Source organism: Trichechus manatus, unplaced genomic scaffold, assembly GCF_000243295.1.
Source record: "Trichechus manatus latirostris isolate Lorelei unplaced genomic scaffold, TriManLat1.0 scaffold00184, whole genome shotgun sequence".
NCBI classification, from domain to species: Eukaryota; Metazoa; Chordata; class Mammalia; order Sirenia; family Trichechidae; genus Trichechus; species Trichechus manatus.
In genome coordinates this window covers 685536-701654 of record NW_004444120.1, presented here as the reverse complement: position 1 = coordinate 701654, position 16119 = coordinate 685536, and the positions used below count along the sequence as shown (strand labels likewise).

The 16119-nt window shown below is 43.7% G+C and overlaps 1 protein-coding gene across 1 annotated transcript in view; it reads right to left on the bottom strand.

The window, feature by feature from the left end:
- Window positions 1–16119, bottom strand: part of ETV6 (ETS variant transcription factor 6) — a 287371-nt gene that overhangs the window by 6388 nt on the left and 264864 nt on the right. The window contains exons 6-7 of the mRNA XM_004387317.3: window positions 3983–4125; window positions 2560–2660 (exon numbers count right to left, since the gene is read on the bottom strand). Coding sequence (XP_004387374.1) covers window positions 2560–2660; window positions 3983–4125 — 244 coding nt within the window. The remainder of the gene's footprint in view (window positions 1–2559; window positions 2661–3982; window positions 4126–16119) is intronic.

Sequence of the window (16119 nt, the reverse complement as noted above, 5' to 3'; positions counted from 1 at the left end):
AATGCCTATAAATCTTGTAAAAATTTAATACTTCACTTGATTACACACTTGTCTTCTAACAAGAAGCCTACGTTTTGTGGCAAGTCTGGCTTCCAACACTCACTTCCTTGGAAATTACCACGATTCTTTCCTCTTACCAGGTTGAAAATCTTTTATTGGAAACCTATGAACCTTCCAATAAAACTACTATTGCTTTTCTTTTCATTACTGGTGAATTTCTCCAGCAGTGTGATCTGTAATAGCTGCAGTCTGTCTGGTCCTTTCATCCCCTAGCTAAAACTTCTCCCTCAACGTCTGAAGTCACTAATGATCTCCAGGCCGTGTCCATATATATGCTGTATTTGGCCCTCCAAACTGCCCCTTGATTCTTTTGACTACTTTTCCATATTGACCTTCTGATACTCCTCTCCAGGCTTGTCAAGAAATACTTATTTAAAGACTCCATAAGGTATAAACTAGAATATAAAATATTGTCCTCTAATTGTGGGAGAAGGCCTTTACACATACATCCATCAAAAATGCAAAACACGCTGTGTTAAGGGCCAAGGGAACCCAAAGGATGATGGAAGAAGACATTTCTATGTGTAAGAGCAGTTGTAGAAGGACTCATAAAGGGCAGAAAACTTGAGCTGGGCCTTGAGGATGTAGAGAGTATTAGAAAGGTGAAAGTTAAAAGGGATACTTGTTTCTGGCACACGGAATCATATTAGTGTTCTGGGGCAAATGACTGTGTATATTATGAACTTGGGAGGCAGCGGGGAGGACCAGAGGTGAAAATAGATTGTTAAATTATTCCAGGAGTGAATCAGGAAATCTAGACATCAGCCTCCATTGTTGGAAAGGAGTAATAATGATCTTGCCTTTCTTCCATCTTCTAAACCTCGTGTAAGAGCCTGTTGTTGGTAGATTCCAACCTGGGACCTACTGGCAAGGAATTCTGGGAAATGTAGTTCCCAGGTTTCCAGCCTGCAATATAGAACACAGTAGGAATGGTGCTGAATAGCCAATGGATAATCCAGCACAATGACTGACTTGAATACAGGAAAAGTCAAAGATAAGGAGAGTTTCAAGACTAATTGCTTAAAACAATGTCGATACCACTGGTGAGTAACAAGAATTCTGGGTGGGATTTCTAGTTGGTGAGGAAGGTCCATCGTGAACATGAGCTTGAGATACTAATATGATAGTCAAGTGGGCATACCCTATAGGAAGCTCTTGGAGATTCAGATTTGGAATTTCAGAGAGGTTTTAGAGCTGGATACAGAGATTTAGGAGTCTAACAAATGAGGTGATAACAGAATCTGTGTGATGGCATCAGTTCATCCAGGGAACAAGTACAGAGTGGGAAGAATAGGGAGCCAAGGACTAAGTAAACTTAGTGAAGCAGGAAGAGAAAGCGTCAGCAGAGCCAGAGAAAGAGGGTTCTCTTTTTACTTTGTTCCATTCTGTTTCCGTTTCTTGAACAGTGTTTTCTGTTTCTTTTGAAGGTCTCAATTATTTTTACTAATCCTAAATTACCATTCCTTCCTGATGTTAAAGTCCGGGTTCTCTGTTCTTTTTCCATAAATACTATCCTGGTGAGCTCATCTGCTCATACATGCTGTCAATTTCCACCTACATACAGATAATTCCAGATCCATATCTGTAGTCCCATCTGTCATTCTTTCCTGTCTCACCTGCAATATTCAAAACCTGAGGTCATGTTTGTTGATCTCACCAATCTGTACTTGGACCTAATCAGTGTCAGAGGTCTACTTCTACCTCCACTGACTGGTCCTTCAGATCCCTTCTTCCTCTTCTAATTCCTTCTCCTTTCTTGTATAGTACTTGAAATCCCAATCTATGTGGTAGGTTAAGTGGCTGGAACTCTTCACTGAGGAATTCTGGAAAGAGGAATGTCTAATGCACAGTTTTCAGACTTCTTTGGCTATGATGCATCGTAAAAGATACATTTCACATTGTGACTCATCACTCACACACACACACACACACACACACACACACACACACATACACACATCCCTGAAACAAATTTTCATAAGGTAAGTTGCTCTTACTTTATGTGATGCTATCTGATACTTTCTATTCCATTGCATTAAAAAAAGGTGTTAGTAACCCATTAAACCTATCTCATGACTCACTAACAGGTCATGATCCCAGTTTGAAACACTGGTTTAGAAATAGCTTACAGGGTTGGTAACCTGGAAATCTAAGTTTAATTCTTGGCTTTGCCATGGACAGTGAGATTCAGGTTCCCTTTACCTACATTGGACTTTAGTGTCAGATAATGCTATTTGCTCACTACACTATTTTCAAGGTGAGTCAGATCATGTTTGTTTAGTTTTGGTTTGACTTCAAAACAGATGAAAAAATGTTTTTTAAAAAGTTTTTTTTTTTTTCTTAAACTCTAACAAACCAGCACCTGGTATCCAGTGCGTGGCAACGAGGGCTTTGGCTGTCCGACAGGCAGGTAGGTATGTTAGCAGTCTCCCCCTCCCTCTTATTTTAAAGCAAACAATATCCTCCCAAAAGAAGGAAAGGAGAAAAAGGAAGTGCTACCTGAACAAAAGTCTTTGTCCCGGCTCCTTCCTGATAATGTTTAGTTTGTAGTAGTGGCGAAGGGCTCTGGACATTTTCTCATAGGTCATGTTTGTTCTGTTCTGTTTGTTCAAAGGAGGAAGAGAGAAAAAACAAGCACAAAGACACAATGAAATGAACTTCAGAAAAGGCACTGGGGGAGCTATTAAAATAAAAGCTCTTCAGCTTTCAGCTGCTCCATGAGGCCCTGCCAGCTTGGAAAGCTACCTGCTAATCTGCTGCCTCCCAGGCCTTCGAGTTGCCACCCCTTGGCTTTCTGCTAAGGTGAATGGGCCTTTGTCAGAGCTCTAGCTAATAAAGCCCATCTCTCAACAACCTCCCTTACCTCCTTTTCCCAGGAATCTCCTGCAGGTTCCCCATCTTGGGGTCATCTTTCCCTTCTGACCCACACAGAATTTTTTTTTTTTTTGTCCTAATGCTAATGACCTTTCCCAAACTGGTGCTTCTGGCTTGTCATTTTCAGGAAGACTTTTTTTTTTGTTGAAAGTCCCCCTGTTGATGCAAGAATGCAGCGGTTCCGAGCCCTGGGGCTCTGGAGCAATGTGAGAGTTGCAGAAGGATTTTTCTCGGTGACTCACACAGTGAAGGGTCTGTCGGTAGGGCCTGGCCATATTTGGTCATGGCCTGCATTCAGTTCTCCTCAGCGGAGCCAGAGCACCCAGCTGCACTGCCTTCCTCGGAGGCTCGAGCCGGGCAGGGCTCGGCTATACCCCCTGTCCTCTCATTCTGAGCTGGCGCCGGACCACCCTATCGCCTGGCAGGCTTTGCCCAGATCTACCTGTCTGTGGCCTGGCTTAGACTGCGGTTACCCGCTTTTTACATCTGCACACTTGAACAGCCTGCCTTACTAGAAAAGACTTTATCTTTTAAATTCCATTTCCTCTTCCCAGTTTGGGGCAATCATTCTTCTCGCACAGTTTGCTTTTAAAGGCTATGTTTTAAAGTCAGAATATAAGTAATTCTCCATGTCGAAATGGGCTTTCATGAAATGACCGTTTCCAGTTGAGCAGAAGAGAAGTGCCACTTCCCAAAGCGCTCCTGTGAGTCACAGAGTCCCCCAGCACTTCCCTGCCGCCCAGCCCCTAATGACTGGTGGTGGCAGCAGGGCCAGGTCAAGGGGAGTGCAGCCAGGGTTCCCCATGACGAAGCTCCATCAAACCAGGATATGCTGAGTTAACAGGCACCTGGCATAAGTAACAAATAGAAAGCGGCATCTTTAATTATTTCCTTCCTTTGTAACTGTCTAATTGTTTGCCCAGTGAGGAATAAACTAAATAATTACGAGCATATTTTGGAAGCAGAAGACAGACAATTGTCCTCCAATCCAGCGATAATGACTTTATCTTGGCACTAGTTTATAGAGCAAATATCTGGTGCTCTTTACCTTATGGTTTCCCCACAGTCGAGCCAGTCCGTTGGGATCCACTATCCGGAATATTTTGGATTCTTTGTCCTCCCATCGGATGAAGTTTTCGTACCGGCTGTCAGAAAGTAACTGATAGACGTAATCCCAAAGCAGTCTACAGTCTACACAGGAAAAGGGCAAGAAAATACCGTTGAAAACGTTTCTTGTCGCGGCACTAACAACAAGAACCAGAAAATAATGTAGTAACCGCTTTTACCTACTTTGGATTGACTGTCTAACTTCCTCATTTTACAGAGAGAAAACTAAGGTCTAGGGAGGTCGGGGGAGATGGTGTTGGAGAAGTGGGCCTTTGAGCTGTGGAGGCCTTAGAGGTCAGCCAGGCCAACCACCACCCCTTTTTAGAGATGTTGGCACCATGACCTTGTCCACGGTCATGAATCAATAACTTGAACTTGAGCAGAGCCTACGTGAAAAGACAGGGAGCGAGCTCTACCTGCAAAGGAGCCGGCTCTGCACGTGGTCGAAAAACAGGCTGGAAGGCAAAAATTGTGGGAAGAGAGCCTTGATGATCCAAAGCAAGAGGTGTGGTAAAAACGGTGGGGCTAAAGGATTACTTTGGTGTTGGTGGGTGGTACTGCGGAAATCGACGTGAGAAGACAGGAGTAGGCTAAGAAGTGGCAGAAGAAGCATGGTGAGTGAACAGTGTGTGACTGGGGCTGTGGAGACTGTGGTTAGCAAGGTTTTAGGAAAAGATCCAGGTGTATTCTCATTATAGCATCCTTGGGAAGTCCTTAAAATTGTTTTATCGTTATGGTAGAAAGTAGAAAGTGAAAAAATCACTTTCTCCATTTGCAGAACTGAAATTGTATCATTTGGTGAGGCAACAATTATTTATTAGGTTCTTTGCTATGGGCAGGACACTGCGCTAGGGATCCCTGAGGGGTACAAATGATAACACGCTCGGTTGCTAAGAAGCACCTTGGAAGAAAGGCCTGGCGATCTACTTCTGAAAAAGCAGCCGTTGAAAACCCTGTGGAGCACAGCTGTGCTCTGACACCCACGGGGTCGCCAGGAGTCAGAATCAACTTGAAGGCAACTAAAAAGACACCGTGCTAGGCCAGGTGCTTGGCTGCGGACTGACAAATGAAAAGAGAAGACATGGGATGCACACCTTTCCCTTGTTCTATCGTTTTCTGGGTTTGTGTTATAAAGTGTGCAGTTTGCCCTCCAGCAGAGCCTTGGCAGGTGGGTGGGGACAGACCTGTCCTGGCCAGGTTTAGTTGAGGCTGGTCTGCTCTCCAATTTCCAGGTGTTCACTGTATGATTCTAGGAGCTTCGAATGTCTTTGCACTTCACATGCATTATTTCTAATCCTCAGAGATGTTACAATAACTTGCCTGGGGTCACTGGGATTTGAACTCCGGGGCTCTTGAGCTACAACGTGCTGTCTTTTTTATGCTGGGTGAGGCCTGGGCCTGGCACATCTGGGAGGGGAGTGTCTAATCATGACCTGGAATATCTTAGAGCCAATATATTTATATCCCAGGAAGGAAACACGCTCTTCTCTGGAGTACCTCGACAAGGGGAATTCAGTCAGGTAACCTTTGGGCAAGTTTTATAATGTCCCTGAGGTTCTGTTTCCTCATTTATGAAATAGGAATAACAACATTTATGTTACAGGATTATTATATGAATGATACTGTGTGTGAAGAGAAAGTAATAGAAATAACAACAATGATATTTAAAAACCAGTTGCCCTTGAGTTGACTCTTATGCTGAAACCCCATGTGTGTTAGAGGAGAAGAGTGCTCCATAGGGTTTTCAATGGCTGTTTGTTTGAAAGTAGATTGCCAGGCCTTTCTTCCGAGGTGCCTCTGGGTGGACATGAACCTCAAACCTTTGGGTTAAGAGTCAAGCACTTTAACTACCACCCCAGGAGTATCTGCAGGCACTGTGCTGGCACACTGAGCACAGTTACGTTTGACCTTTACAACCCACTCTATGAGGCAGGTATTGTTGCTCTTCCTATTTTACAGATGATGGAGCTGGGGCTTAGAGGTTTCATTAATAATTTACTTGCCAAAGGGGACAACTGGTAAGTGACACATATAGGATTCTAGGCTCTGTAGCACTGTGAAACCTGTGCTAAGCCACACTTCACTATGTTGTCAGAGAAATGGGTTAATGGGTATATATTTGTAAAATTCTGGGACTCTTCAGGGCAAGGGTTAACTCTGTTTAGTGCATCCTTTGTGAAATCCAGCTTTCTCTTCGAATAGCAGGTGGAACTGTCATAATACTTGATTTGTTTTCCAAAGAACTACTGTTAAACTTAAAAAAACCCAAACCAAGCCCGTTGCCATCAAGTTGGTTCCGACTCATGGTGACCCCATGTGTTACAGTGTAGAACTGAGCTGCCTGGGGTTCTCCTGGCTGTAATCTTTATGGAAGCAGATTGCCAGGCCTTTTTTCCATGGCGCTGCTGGGTGGGGTGGGTTCAAACTGCCAACCTTCAGGTTAGCAGTCGAGCGTAAACTGCTTGTGCTACTCAGGGACCTTCTTAAACTTAAAAAGGCCCTAAATACTTAGTATTCCTTCCTGTAGCCCTTTCCCTCTATTATCTGTGTCTAAAAATCAACGTGATGCGTGATTTGTTGTATCCTGGAAAAGGTTAATGTGGTATTCTTCTTAAAACAATGTCACCATATGCCTAGAGTTTGAAACCCATCTTAATAACAGAAGCTGGCCAGCCACTTCCATTCCCGCCCCCACCAGCTGGCTGCATTCTTCATTGTCAGAGGATGGGCTGTGGCGGGAAGAGAGAGCGGGAGGACCAGTCCTAGCAACATAAACACCTTGAGGAGTCACTGTCCCCCAGCACTGCAGACTGAGAATAATCTAGCTCATTTTTAAGGTCCTTTAAAAGAAGACCACTCGAGTTTCTAGGCAAAGCAGTAAAGTAGGCAAAGTATCTCTCTCCCTGCTATCTCCTTGTCTTGCATCATTTTTGCTATAAATGGAAAGTCGAGAACTGAGCTGTGGTTTAATTGCCCATTTTTTGTCCCAGCATCAAATGGTAGATACATTTTAATATCCTACAGTCTCTTCCAACTGGAAAACATCTGGCCAACCAAAGATGATCACATAAAATGCTAATACATTAGACGAAGCAAACGTGGTCTGTGCACGTCTTTCCTTGTTTCCCCACACGGTTACAGTCAGGTTCACTATAGACAGGCCGACGACACCTCTGGTTTCCTCCGAATTGGGAATGTGATTCTCTAGTGTGTTCATTTAAATAACATTTAATCATAAAGAAATGACTTGGTTGTCTCTTCTCGTTTGTCATAATGAAGTTTCGCCCGTATGAAGGTGAGCGGCACACTGACCTTCCTCTAGACTCCAGCCAGAAGGCACTCCACTCGGAGGCCTATTGTGGAGCCAGGATTTGTAGTGGAAGGTTCTCCTTCCATCCTATCTGCACGAGGATTTTCACTGTATTGTTTTTGCTGCTCCTCTCTCACTCTTGTGGAAATTCTATTTCTCATAAACAGTGAAGTGCGAACCAGACCATTTCTCCAAGTGAGGACTTAACCAGCACTGCGGTACCATGTTGGTTTTTCAGAGGCGTCAAACTGGGACCTTTTAGTAAACCTGCTAAAGATCTAGAATGTTACTTGCTCTTTGGATAGATGAAGGGCAGGGCTTACCAGGGAACAAACTTTACCTGTAAGCTTTAGGAATATTTGTATCTTGCATACTTTTCCCTTTCATAAATGTGAAAATAACCCCAAACAAGCTGCCAATTGATCATTTTAAATGACATTTAATCCAGCAAAGCCAACTTTAGCTGAGTAATAAAAATCTGTTGACATTCAAGATGTACTGAATTACTCAATCACTAGCGGACGTAGCAACAGAAATCTTTGGGGCGTAAAGCAGTTGTTTCAAGCTCATAGTATAAGTGCTTTCATAACTCTATTGATTGCTTTGTTTCTTAAGAGTTATGTCCAGATGATAAAAATAACTGCTCTGACCACATCACAGTTTCTTACGATGGAAATTCACGCCATGGGAGTTATTTTTAATACTTCAATTCGTAGAAGGCAGATTCTCTCTAGTCCTCTAAATCCTTTGGAGGTTGTTACCATGGCCCACCGGGAATTTTTCTGGATTTCGGTGGAAATATATGTCTGCACAGATACAATGCTCCTCAATCACTAATGAAAGTACTTGGTACTGTATGATAAAACTCATCAAGCTCTATAATCCCGCTACAAAATTCTTGGACATGCATGTGAAATTTTTTTTTTTAATATCACAAGGTATTCATTAATTTTTAATTAAACTAAAAGGCCTTCTATATAAAGGCACATGGGCATTTTATGCAAATATTTCCCCGGGGTGGCCCAAATGGTTAAGCACTCGGCTACTAACTGAAAGGTTGGTGGTTTGAAGCCATCTAGAAGCACCTCAGAAGAAAGGCCTGGCAACCTACTTCCAAAAGATCACAGCTATTGAAAATCCTATGGAGTACAGTTCAACTGGAACTGACCTGCTAGCAACTGGTGTGATTTTTTTGGTCTATTATTGGGATTGTCTCTGCTATGAGAGGAAGTTTACAAGAGGGTTTAGCTTGAATGAAGTGCCATTGTCCAATTGCAGAGAGAGAGAGAGTTCTCTTTCCTGCGGGGTGAGGTAGCCTTCTATCCACAGCTAAAAGGCATTGTAAGAAATCTCTTCCTGTGGTTAAGGAGAAACATTTTCACTCCCACGTCTGTCTGCTACCAGAGACTCACTGTATAAACTCACTCAGCAGAGGCTGTAAAGTGATGGGTAATTCACATATAAACCAACATGATTTCTAAAGGAGAAAACCATACTAGACAAAACTAATCTTTAGAAAAGTTGAGTAGGTGAGTCAAGTTATTGATCAAGGAAATGTTTAATGATAGTGGTTAATTTAAGTTTCAGGAAAGCTTCCTGAAAAAAGTAATTTTACATTGTTTTAACTCTCCAAATGGAATTTTAGACAATTGATAGCCTGGAACCCCTGAGTTCCGTGGGTATAATCACCAACAGATAGAGAGGCTGAGCGTCTTTATTTAATTTCTTTAAACTATCTAAAAATTAATAAATCGATTTCAAGTTTAGCAACGAAGAGGTAACATACAGAACAAAAAGTTGCTACCACGCTTTTCAGTGATGGTTCTAAACTGGGGGTGACACCCCTGTGTCCCCACAACATCTGGCAATGTTTGGAGACATTTTTGGTTGTCACAATTGGGAAGGGGTGCTACTGGCATCCAGTGGGTAGAGGCCAGGGATGCTGCAAACATCCTATGAGGCACAAGATAGGCCCCACAACAAAGAATTACCCAAATATCAAAAGTGCAAGGCCGAGAAGCCCTGTTTAAAGAACCCCTGAGTTCACTGCATCAGGGGGCCATCTGCAGCTCCGTGTTTTTCTGTCCCCTCCTCCCCTCCTCTTCCCCCACTTCTGGATGGGTCATTACGTAGAAGCAGAAAGTTGATAAACGCAGCGCAGCTAAACCTGTGGCGATACGCAGAGGTGTGTTTAAAGTGGGCAATTGCTCAGGCTTTGCTGTGGGTTAGAAAAACAGAAACCATGTGCGCACAGTGGCAAGCTGGCGGGGGGAGAAGCAGAGACAAAGGATACAAACCTGTGCTTCCTGGCTTCACTGCTGCCAAGGAGCCGCAGCTGCAAACCAGGCTGGACCTTTCTGGCCCTGGTTACATAGGGTGTGGAACGAGGCTGGAAAATGCTGCTATCTGAAACTCACACCGTGTGGCGGAGATTAAGCCCGCAGCTGGAACCTCAAAATGCCCCAGCCTCTGCTTTGCTCAGGTTTGGGTGCAGCCTGGGAATTCACATCCAGAGGAGCCAGAGCATAGGGACACTGGAGTCCAGAAATGTGTACCCTGAAACAAACTGGAATTACCAGTCCCACCAGCTCCTTCTAATATTTTCCACCCGGCCGCTGTGCTATTGCTGGTTTATCTTTTACAAACATTGTCCTGAGGTTTCCTTTTCTTTTTTTCTTTCAGGGCCCTTCGATTTCTCAGTAGTTCGCACTGAAAATAGAGGACTCAGGCAGGGTGGGAGATGTCAGAGGAATATTCCCGTTGGAGTGAAGGCTCCTCTCCCTCCCCAGGGCTAATCAGGCCTCCAAACCAAATCAAACCAGTTGCCGTCGAGTCGATTCTGACTTACAGCAACCCCATGTGCTGCAGAGTAGAACTGCTCCATGGGGTTTTCTTGGCTGTAATGTTTACGGAAGCAGATCACCAGGCCTTTCTTCCGCAATGCCACTGGGTGGATTCCAGCGGTGCCAACCTTTAGGTTAGTAGCACAGCGCAAACTGTTTGCACCACCCAGGGGCCTTAATCAGCTCCTAGTTACCATCTTATCCACTGCCTCCAAATACAGATGACAGGTAAAGCTTCAGAGGAGGTTAGAGAGGGAAGGTACAAGTTAACCTCCAAGGAAAGAAGGAAACCAAAGTGGCCTGAAGGGGCACACTCTGCAGGCCAGTATGCCTTGGACCAAATGGCCCAGAGACCAGCCTTCCTGTCAGTGACCCTCCCTGTGGGCCACACCCCCCGCCCTCCCACTTTCACTGAGATCAACAGTATGGCGGCCCTGGAGTAATGGGAAAAGGAGCAGAGGGGGGACACTGACATTTAGTAACCGACCCAGCGCACATACACTCACCTGCTCTCCCATTAATACCTACCAGTGCCCAGGATGGGCATCATTAGTCTCAGTATGACAGATAAGGAAATCATGTCTCAGAGACATTAAACACCTTTCTTGGATAGGAAGGAGCCCTGGAGGGGCAGTGGTTAAGCGCTCGGCTGCTGACCAAAAGGTCGGCTGTTCAAACCCACCAGCTGCTCCACAGAAGAAAGATGTGGCAGTCTGCTTCTGTAAAGATTACAGCCTTGGAAATCCAATGGGGAAGTTCTACCCTGTCCTATAGGCGTGCTATGAGCTGGCACCAGCTCAACGACCATGAGTTTTTTTCTTGGTTTCTTGGAGAGGGAGAGCTGGATTCTAAGCCTGAGTCCAGAATTCAGGCTTCTCCCTCTGGCCCACACTGCTTCCCAGGACCACTCCTTTGGGTCTGCCAATTAGGACCCTGGGCCAGGAGCTCTAGACAGTTCTGGGCTGCAGGGGTCTGCAGAGGGTTATCTCCCTGCCATAGTGGGAGAGGAAGGGAGGCATCCCACAACCCTGTCCTTTCTTTCTCCACACACAGACATTTGCACACATACGCACGCCCGCGCAGGTACACACATATACTGTCACCCTCCCACCCCACACCTTACCACAAAGGTCCAGGGACGAGACCGCCCCTCCTCACTTCCATTCTAATCCCTTTAGAGTTCTCTTTTCCCTTCAAGGCTGCCGAGGATCATTTACAAAAGAAAAAAAAAATTGTCCTTGAGCCTTCTTTGAACCTAATTTCACCAGCATTAAATGCTGCTGGGAAGGAAACAGGGACAAGAAGCAAGAGGTAAGAACACAGTGTGACTTGCCCCGGCCTTGAAGCCCCTGAGGACAAGCCTCAAACTGCTTTCCCTGGAGATTTACATTTCTTTTTCTTGATCTAAGATTAGAGGCTTCCAGTACTGACTGTCTTAGTTCTGTGTATATATAACTCATCTAGTCAATAAATCCAAATCAAGAAAACACATTATTCTAGTCAGGTGACAAAAAGCAATACAGAGGACTCAATGGCACTCTGATTAGAATGTTTTTGTTTCTGTTAAAGAGGTAAATTTGATATATAATAAACATATATATATGTATTTTTAAAAGTCCCAAAAGGCTGCCTTTAAGGATCCAAAAGGTTATGATGAAGTATTATAAGAGAGGGTGGGAGTGAAGAAACCATAAGCTGGAGGGAGTTCTGTTTTATCTGTTGTAGGATACCAGCCATGCCTCAGGAGAAAGATAGGGCAGTTGGCTTCCATGAAGATTTACGGCCTTGGAAACCCTATGGGGCAGTTCTACTCTGTCCTAGAGGGTCGCTATGAGTCAGAATCAACTTGATGGCAATGGATCAACCAAAAGTCCCTGGGTGGCCCAGTGGTTTGCAATCAGCTACTAACCTAAAGGTTGGTGGTTCAAATCCACCCAGCAATGCAGCAGAAGAAAGGCTTGGAAACCTGCTTCTGTCAAAGATTACAGCCAAAAAAACCCCAAGGAGCAGTTCTACTCTGTAACACACGAGGTCACCAGGAGTCAGAAGCGACTCAAAGGCAACAGGTGTTTTTGGTTTTTAGGGTCAACCAACCAATCAACTAATGATATCGTCACAAACCACGAAGAAGTTCAGGTGTGCAAAGAAAATCAAGAGACTTACACAAAAGTTGTGAGATAAACACAAGAAAAGCAATATTCGCTATTTGGGTGGGCCATGGACTTTGAATAAACAAACCTTACAGATCTCTAAAGTATAATGCCTACCTTTGTGTGGCAAATGAGGGGTTATCAGTGGATTATAAAACAATTCTCAGTTTACCAATGCATCCTTCTTCCTTAGCTAATGTTTGGACTCAGCCCAGGAAAGGACAAGGAGACAATAAATCTGGTAGCTCAGGTCTTAACTGAATGAAGAACATTAAGAGAAAACCAAAATGTCTTAAATTTTTTTTTTTAAGATTTAGTGTTATAGATTGAATTGTGTCCCCTCAAAATGTGTCTCAACTTGGCTAGGCCAGGATTCCCATTTTATCATCTGATGTGATTTTCCTATGTGTTATAAATCCTACCTCTATGATGTTAGTGAGGCAGGATTAGAGGCAGTTATGCTAATGAAGCAGAATTCCATCTACAAGGTTGATTGAGGTTGTATCTTGAGTCAATCTCTTTTGAGAGATAAAAGACAGAAGCAAGCAGAGCGACGAGGGGGACCTCATACCACCAAGAAAGCAATGCTGGGAGCAGAGCGCGTCTTTTGGGCCCACGGTTCCTGTGCTGAGAAGCTCCTAGACCAGGGGAAGATTGATGACAAGGACCTTCCCCCAGAGCTAGCAGGGAGCTGGCACCCTGATTCGGACTTCTAGCCTACTAGACTGTGAGAGAATACATTTCTCTTTGTTAAAGCCATCCACTTGTGGTATTTCTGCTATAGTACCACTAGATACCTAAGACACTTAGTAAGAGCTTTGTTTGTTTGATGGCATATATTAAAAGTCATATTGCCTTAGGTAAGCAAAGACACAACATTTGGCATTTAGAGATGATGCACCCCAATCACCTAGAACAATGACTGGCACATAGTAGAAATGAGTTATTTTTTAAATAAATAAATGAGTGATTAACATATAATTCAAGTGTGCAAACAAACAATTCCTTTTACTTAGCTGTATTTTATTTATGCTATTTATGTTATTGTAACTATTCTGGACTGGTCTGCAAACACTGCCTGCAGTCCAGAATGTGTCTACTCTCTTACATGGCTTGTTATTGTTCTGTTTCTCCCATGTCTTAGACAGGCCTCATCACCCAACATGCAATAACTCTGTGAGAGCAGGATGGTATTTTCTACTTCCACATCCTATATTGTACTAGTGATTCTAATACTGACCATATGAACACTCAAATAGGGAATTGTAAATTTTTTCTGTAAAGGGCCAAAGAGTAAATATTTTAGACTTTGTGAACCATGTGGTCTCTGTTGCAATACTCAACATTGCAGTGCAAAAGCAGTCATACCAAAACAAACAAACTGGTTGCCGTTGAGTCAATTCTGACTCATAGTGACCCTACTGGATAGAGGAGAAGTGCCCCACAGAGTTTCCAAGGAGGCGGCTGGTGGATTCGAACTACTGACCTTTTGGTTAGCAGCCTGAGCTCTTAACCACTACGCCACCAGGGCTCCAAAGCAGTCATACCCCAAAACCCAAACCGTTGCTGTTGAGTGGATTCGGACTCATAGTAACCCTACAGGACAGAGCAGAACTGCCCCATAGGGTTTCCTAAGAGAGACTGGTGGATTTGAACTGCCCACCTTTTGGTTAGCTGCTGCAGCTCTTAACCACTGTGCCACCAGGGCTCCAAAGCAGCCATAGACAACAGTAAATGAATGGATGTGGCTGTATTCCAATAAAACTTGAGTTACAAAAACAGGCGGTGGCTGGATTTGGCCCGTGGGCCACAGTTTCTGATCCCTGCTCTAGAAGCCCAGGCCAGAAGGAAATAACTGTGATGGGAAGAACACTGCACAGTGCTCCAGACTGGATGGACTCTTGATGTGTCTGGATTGCTCGGTTTCTTCATCTGTCAAAGACTCTTCCAGCTTTGAAATCCTCTGAGAAAGAATTTCAGTACATACTGAAAACATGAGTCACAGCATCACTAGTGTTACGGACTGAATTGTGTCTCCTCCAAACGAGTTGGAATCCTACCCCTGCACCTGTGGAACAGAGTTTTCTTTATTATGCTAATGAGGCCACGTAAGTGTAAGGTGTGTGCTAAACCTAGTCAGGTCTGAACTATAAAAAGAGATTAGACACAGAGACAAGTGAGCACAGATGGGGGAGGAGAGATGCCACGTGAAGATCACCAAGGAACCAAGGAACGTCGGGGCTACGGAAGCTGAGACAAGTTTCTTTCCCCAGAGCCCAGAGAGAGCGAGAGACTTGCCTGAGAGCCAGTGCCCTGAACGGGGACTTCCAGCTTCCTAAACTGTGAGAAATTAAATTCCTGTTCTTTAAAGCCACTCACTGTGGTATTTCTGTTACAGCAGCAGTAAGAAACTAAGACAACCAGTATTACATCTCATCAACCTACATGTGCTTACTGCCAATATACTCTTTGCTATGTAAACACAGTGTAGGGACACAGGCCAGGAACACTTTGTAGGCTAAGAAAAACACTGGAAGGTTAGTAGATGCCCCCCTATTCCCCGCCACAAACAATCCTTTTCTGAGGATACTATGTGCTCACAGACACATACAACGTTGGCTATTAAATAAAAAACAGAACCCAGGGATCTTGACTTCACTCTGTCCTATGTTAAACTCTCTCCCAGAAACAGCAGCCATTCCAACTTGTTAAATTCTTAATACCTGTCCTTCTTACCTTTGAAAAGTAAGTCACACCTTTAAATATAAGCTAATGTTGTATTTAAATAGATCTAATTTGTGGTTTGTATTCAAACTGTCAACAGCCTACTGAATTTCCTTTATTGATTATTTTAGTTTTGCCACAAGGTCAATACCTAAGCAAACTGCTATAACTTTCCAAGTAATTTCCTAATTGTAAGATGCATCCTCATTTCAGAGATATTAAAAAGTGAAAAAAATGAGAATCGATGAAGAAATATGATGGATTTCTAATGACCTGGATAAACTCTTGTATTTACATTTCCACCTGAAATAGGAAAAATACACTGGGCCATGTCTTGCTTTGTTCCTGGAGTCTCCTCCATCTGGAATGACCTCTTTTTCTCTAACCTCCACCTGTCCCTACTCTAAACATTCATCAAACTTGTTGCCGTTGAGTTGATTCTGACTCATGGTGGCCTCATGTGTTACAGGGTAGAACTACTCCATAGGGTTTTCTTGGCTGTAATTTTACGGAAGCAGATTGCCAGGCCTTTCTTCTGTGAGGCATTCATAAAAGCCAGCTCTTCCATGCAGCCTCCTCGACTTCCCTATTCTGACTTCCTACAGTATTAAACAAGAGCCCCTCTAAGCCACTGTCACATACTGCACTTTCATAGTTAACCGTGCTCAGCTCTTTGGTGATAAAGAGTGTATCTTACCACCTCCTTGAACGCCCTCAAAGAATGTACCACAGCACCTCAGACACAGAAGGGGCCGAAATGCATAAATCCTAGTGCGCCTGAGCAAATGATATCAGAATGGATAAAAATGTGGCTTTGTTTTTTGATTCACATTAGTAAGGAGTGTTTTCCATCTTACCCTCCAGATATGGAATTTATCAGTGTGACATTTCACGGTACTTTCGTTTATTTCCGTGCTGTGCACATTTAAAAAGCTTGAAGGAACTAAGTTTCTTATCTAACAGCTGCTTTATAGAGATTTAAGAGATTTTTATGGCTGCTCAGTAATGACAGAACTTTACCACTGTACATAGGAATTACACAATGAATTTG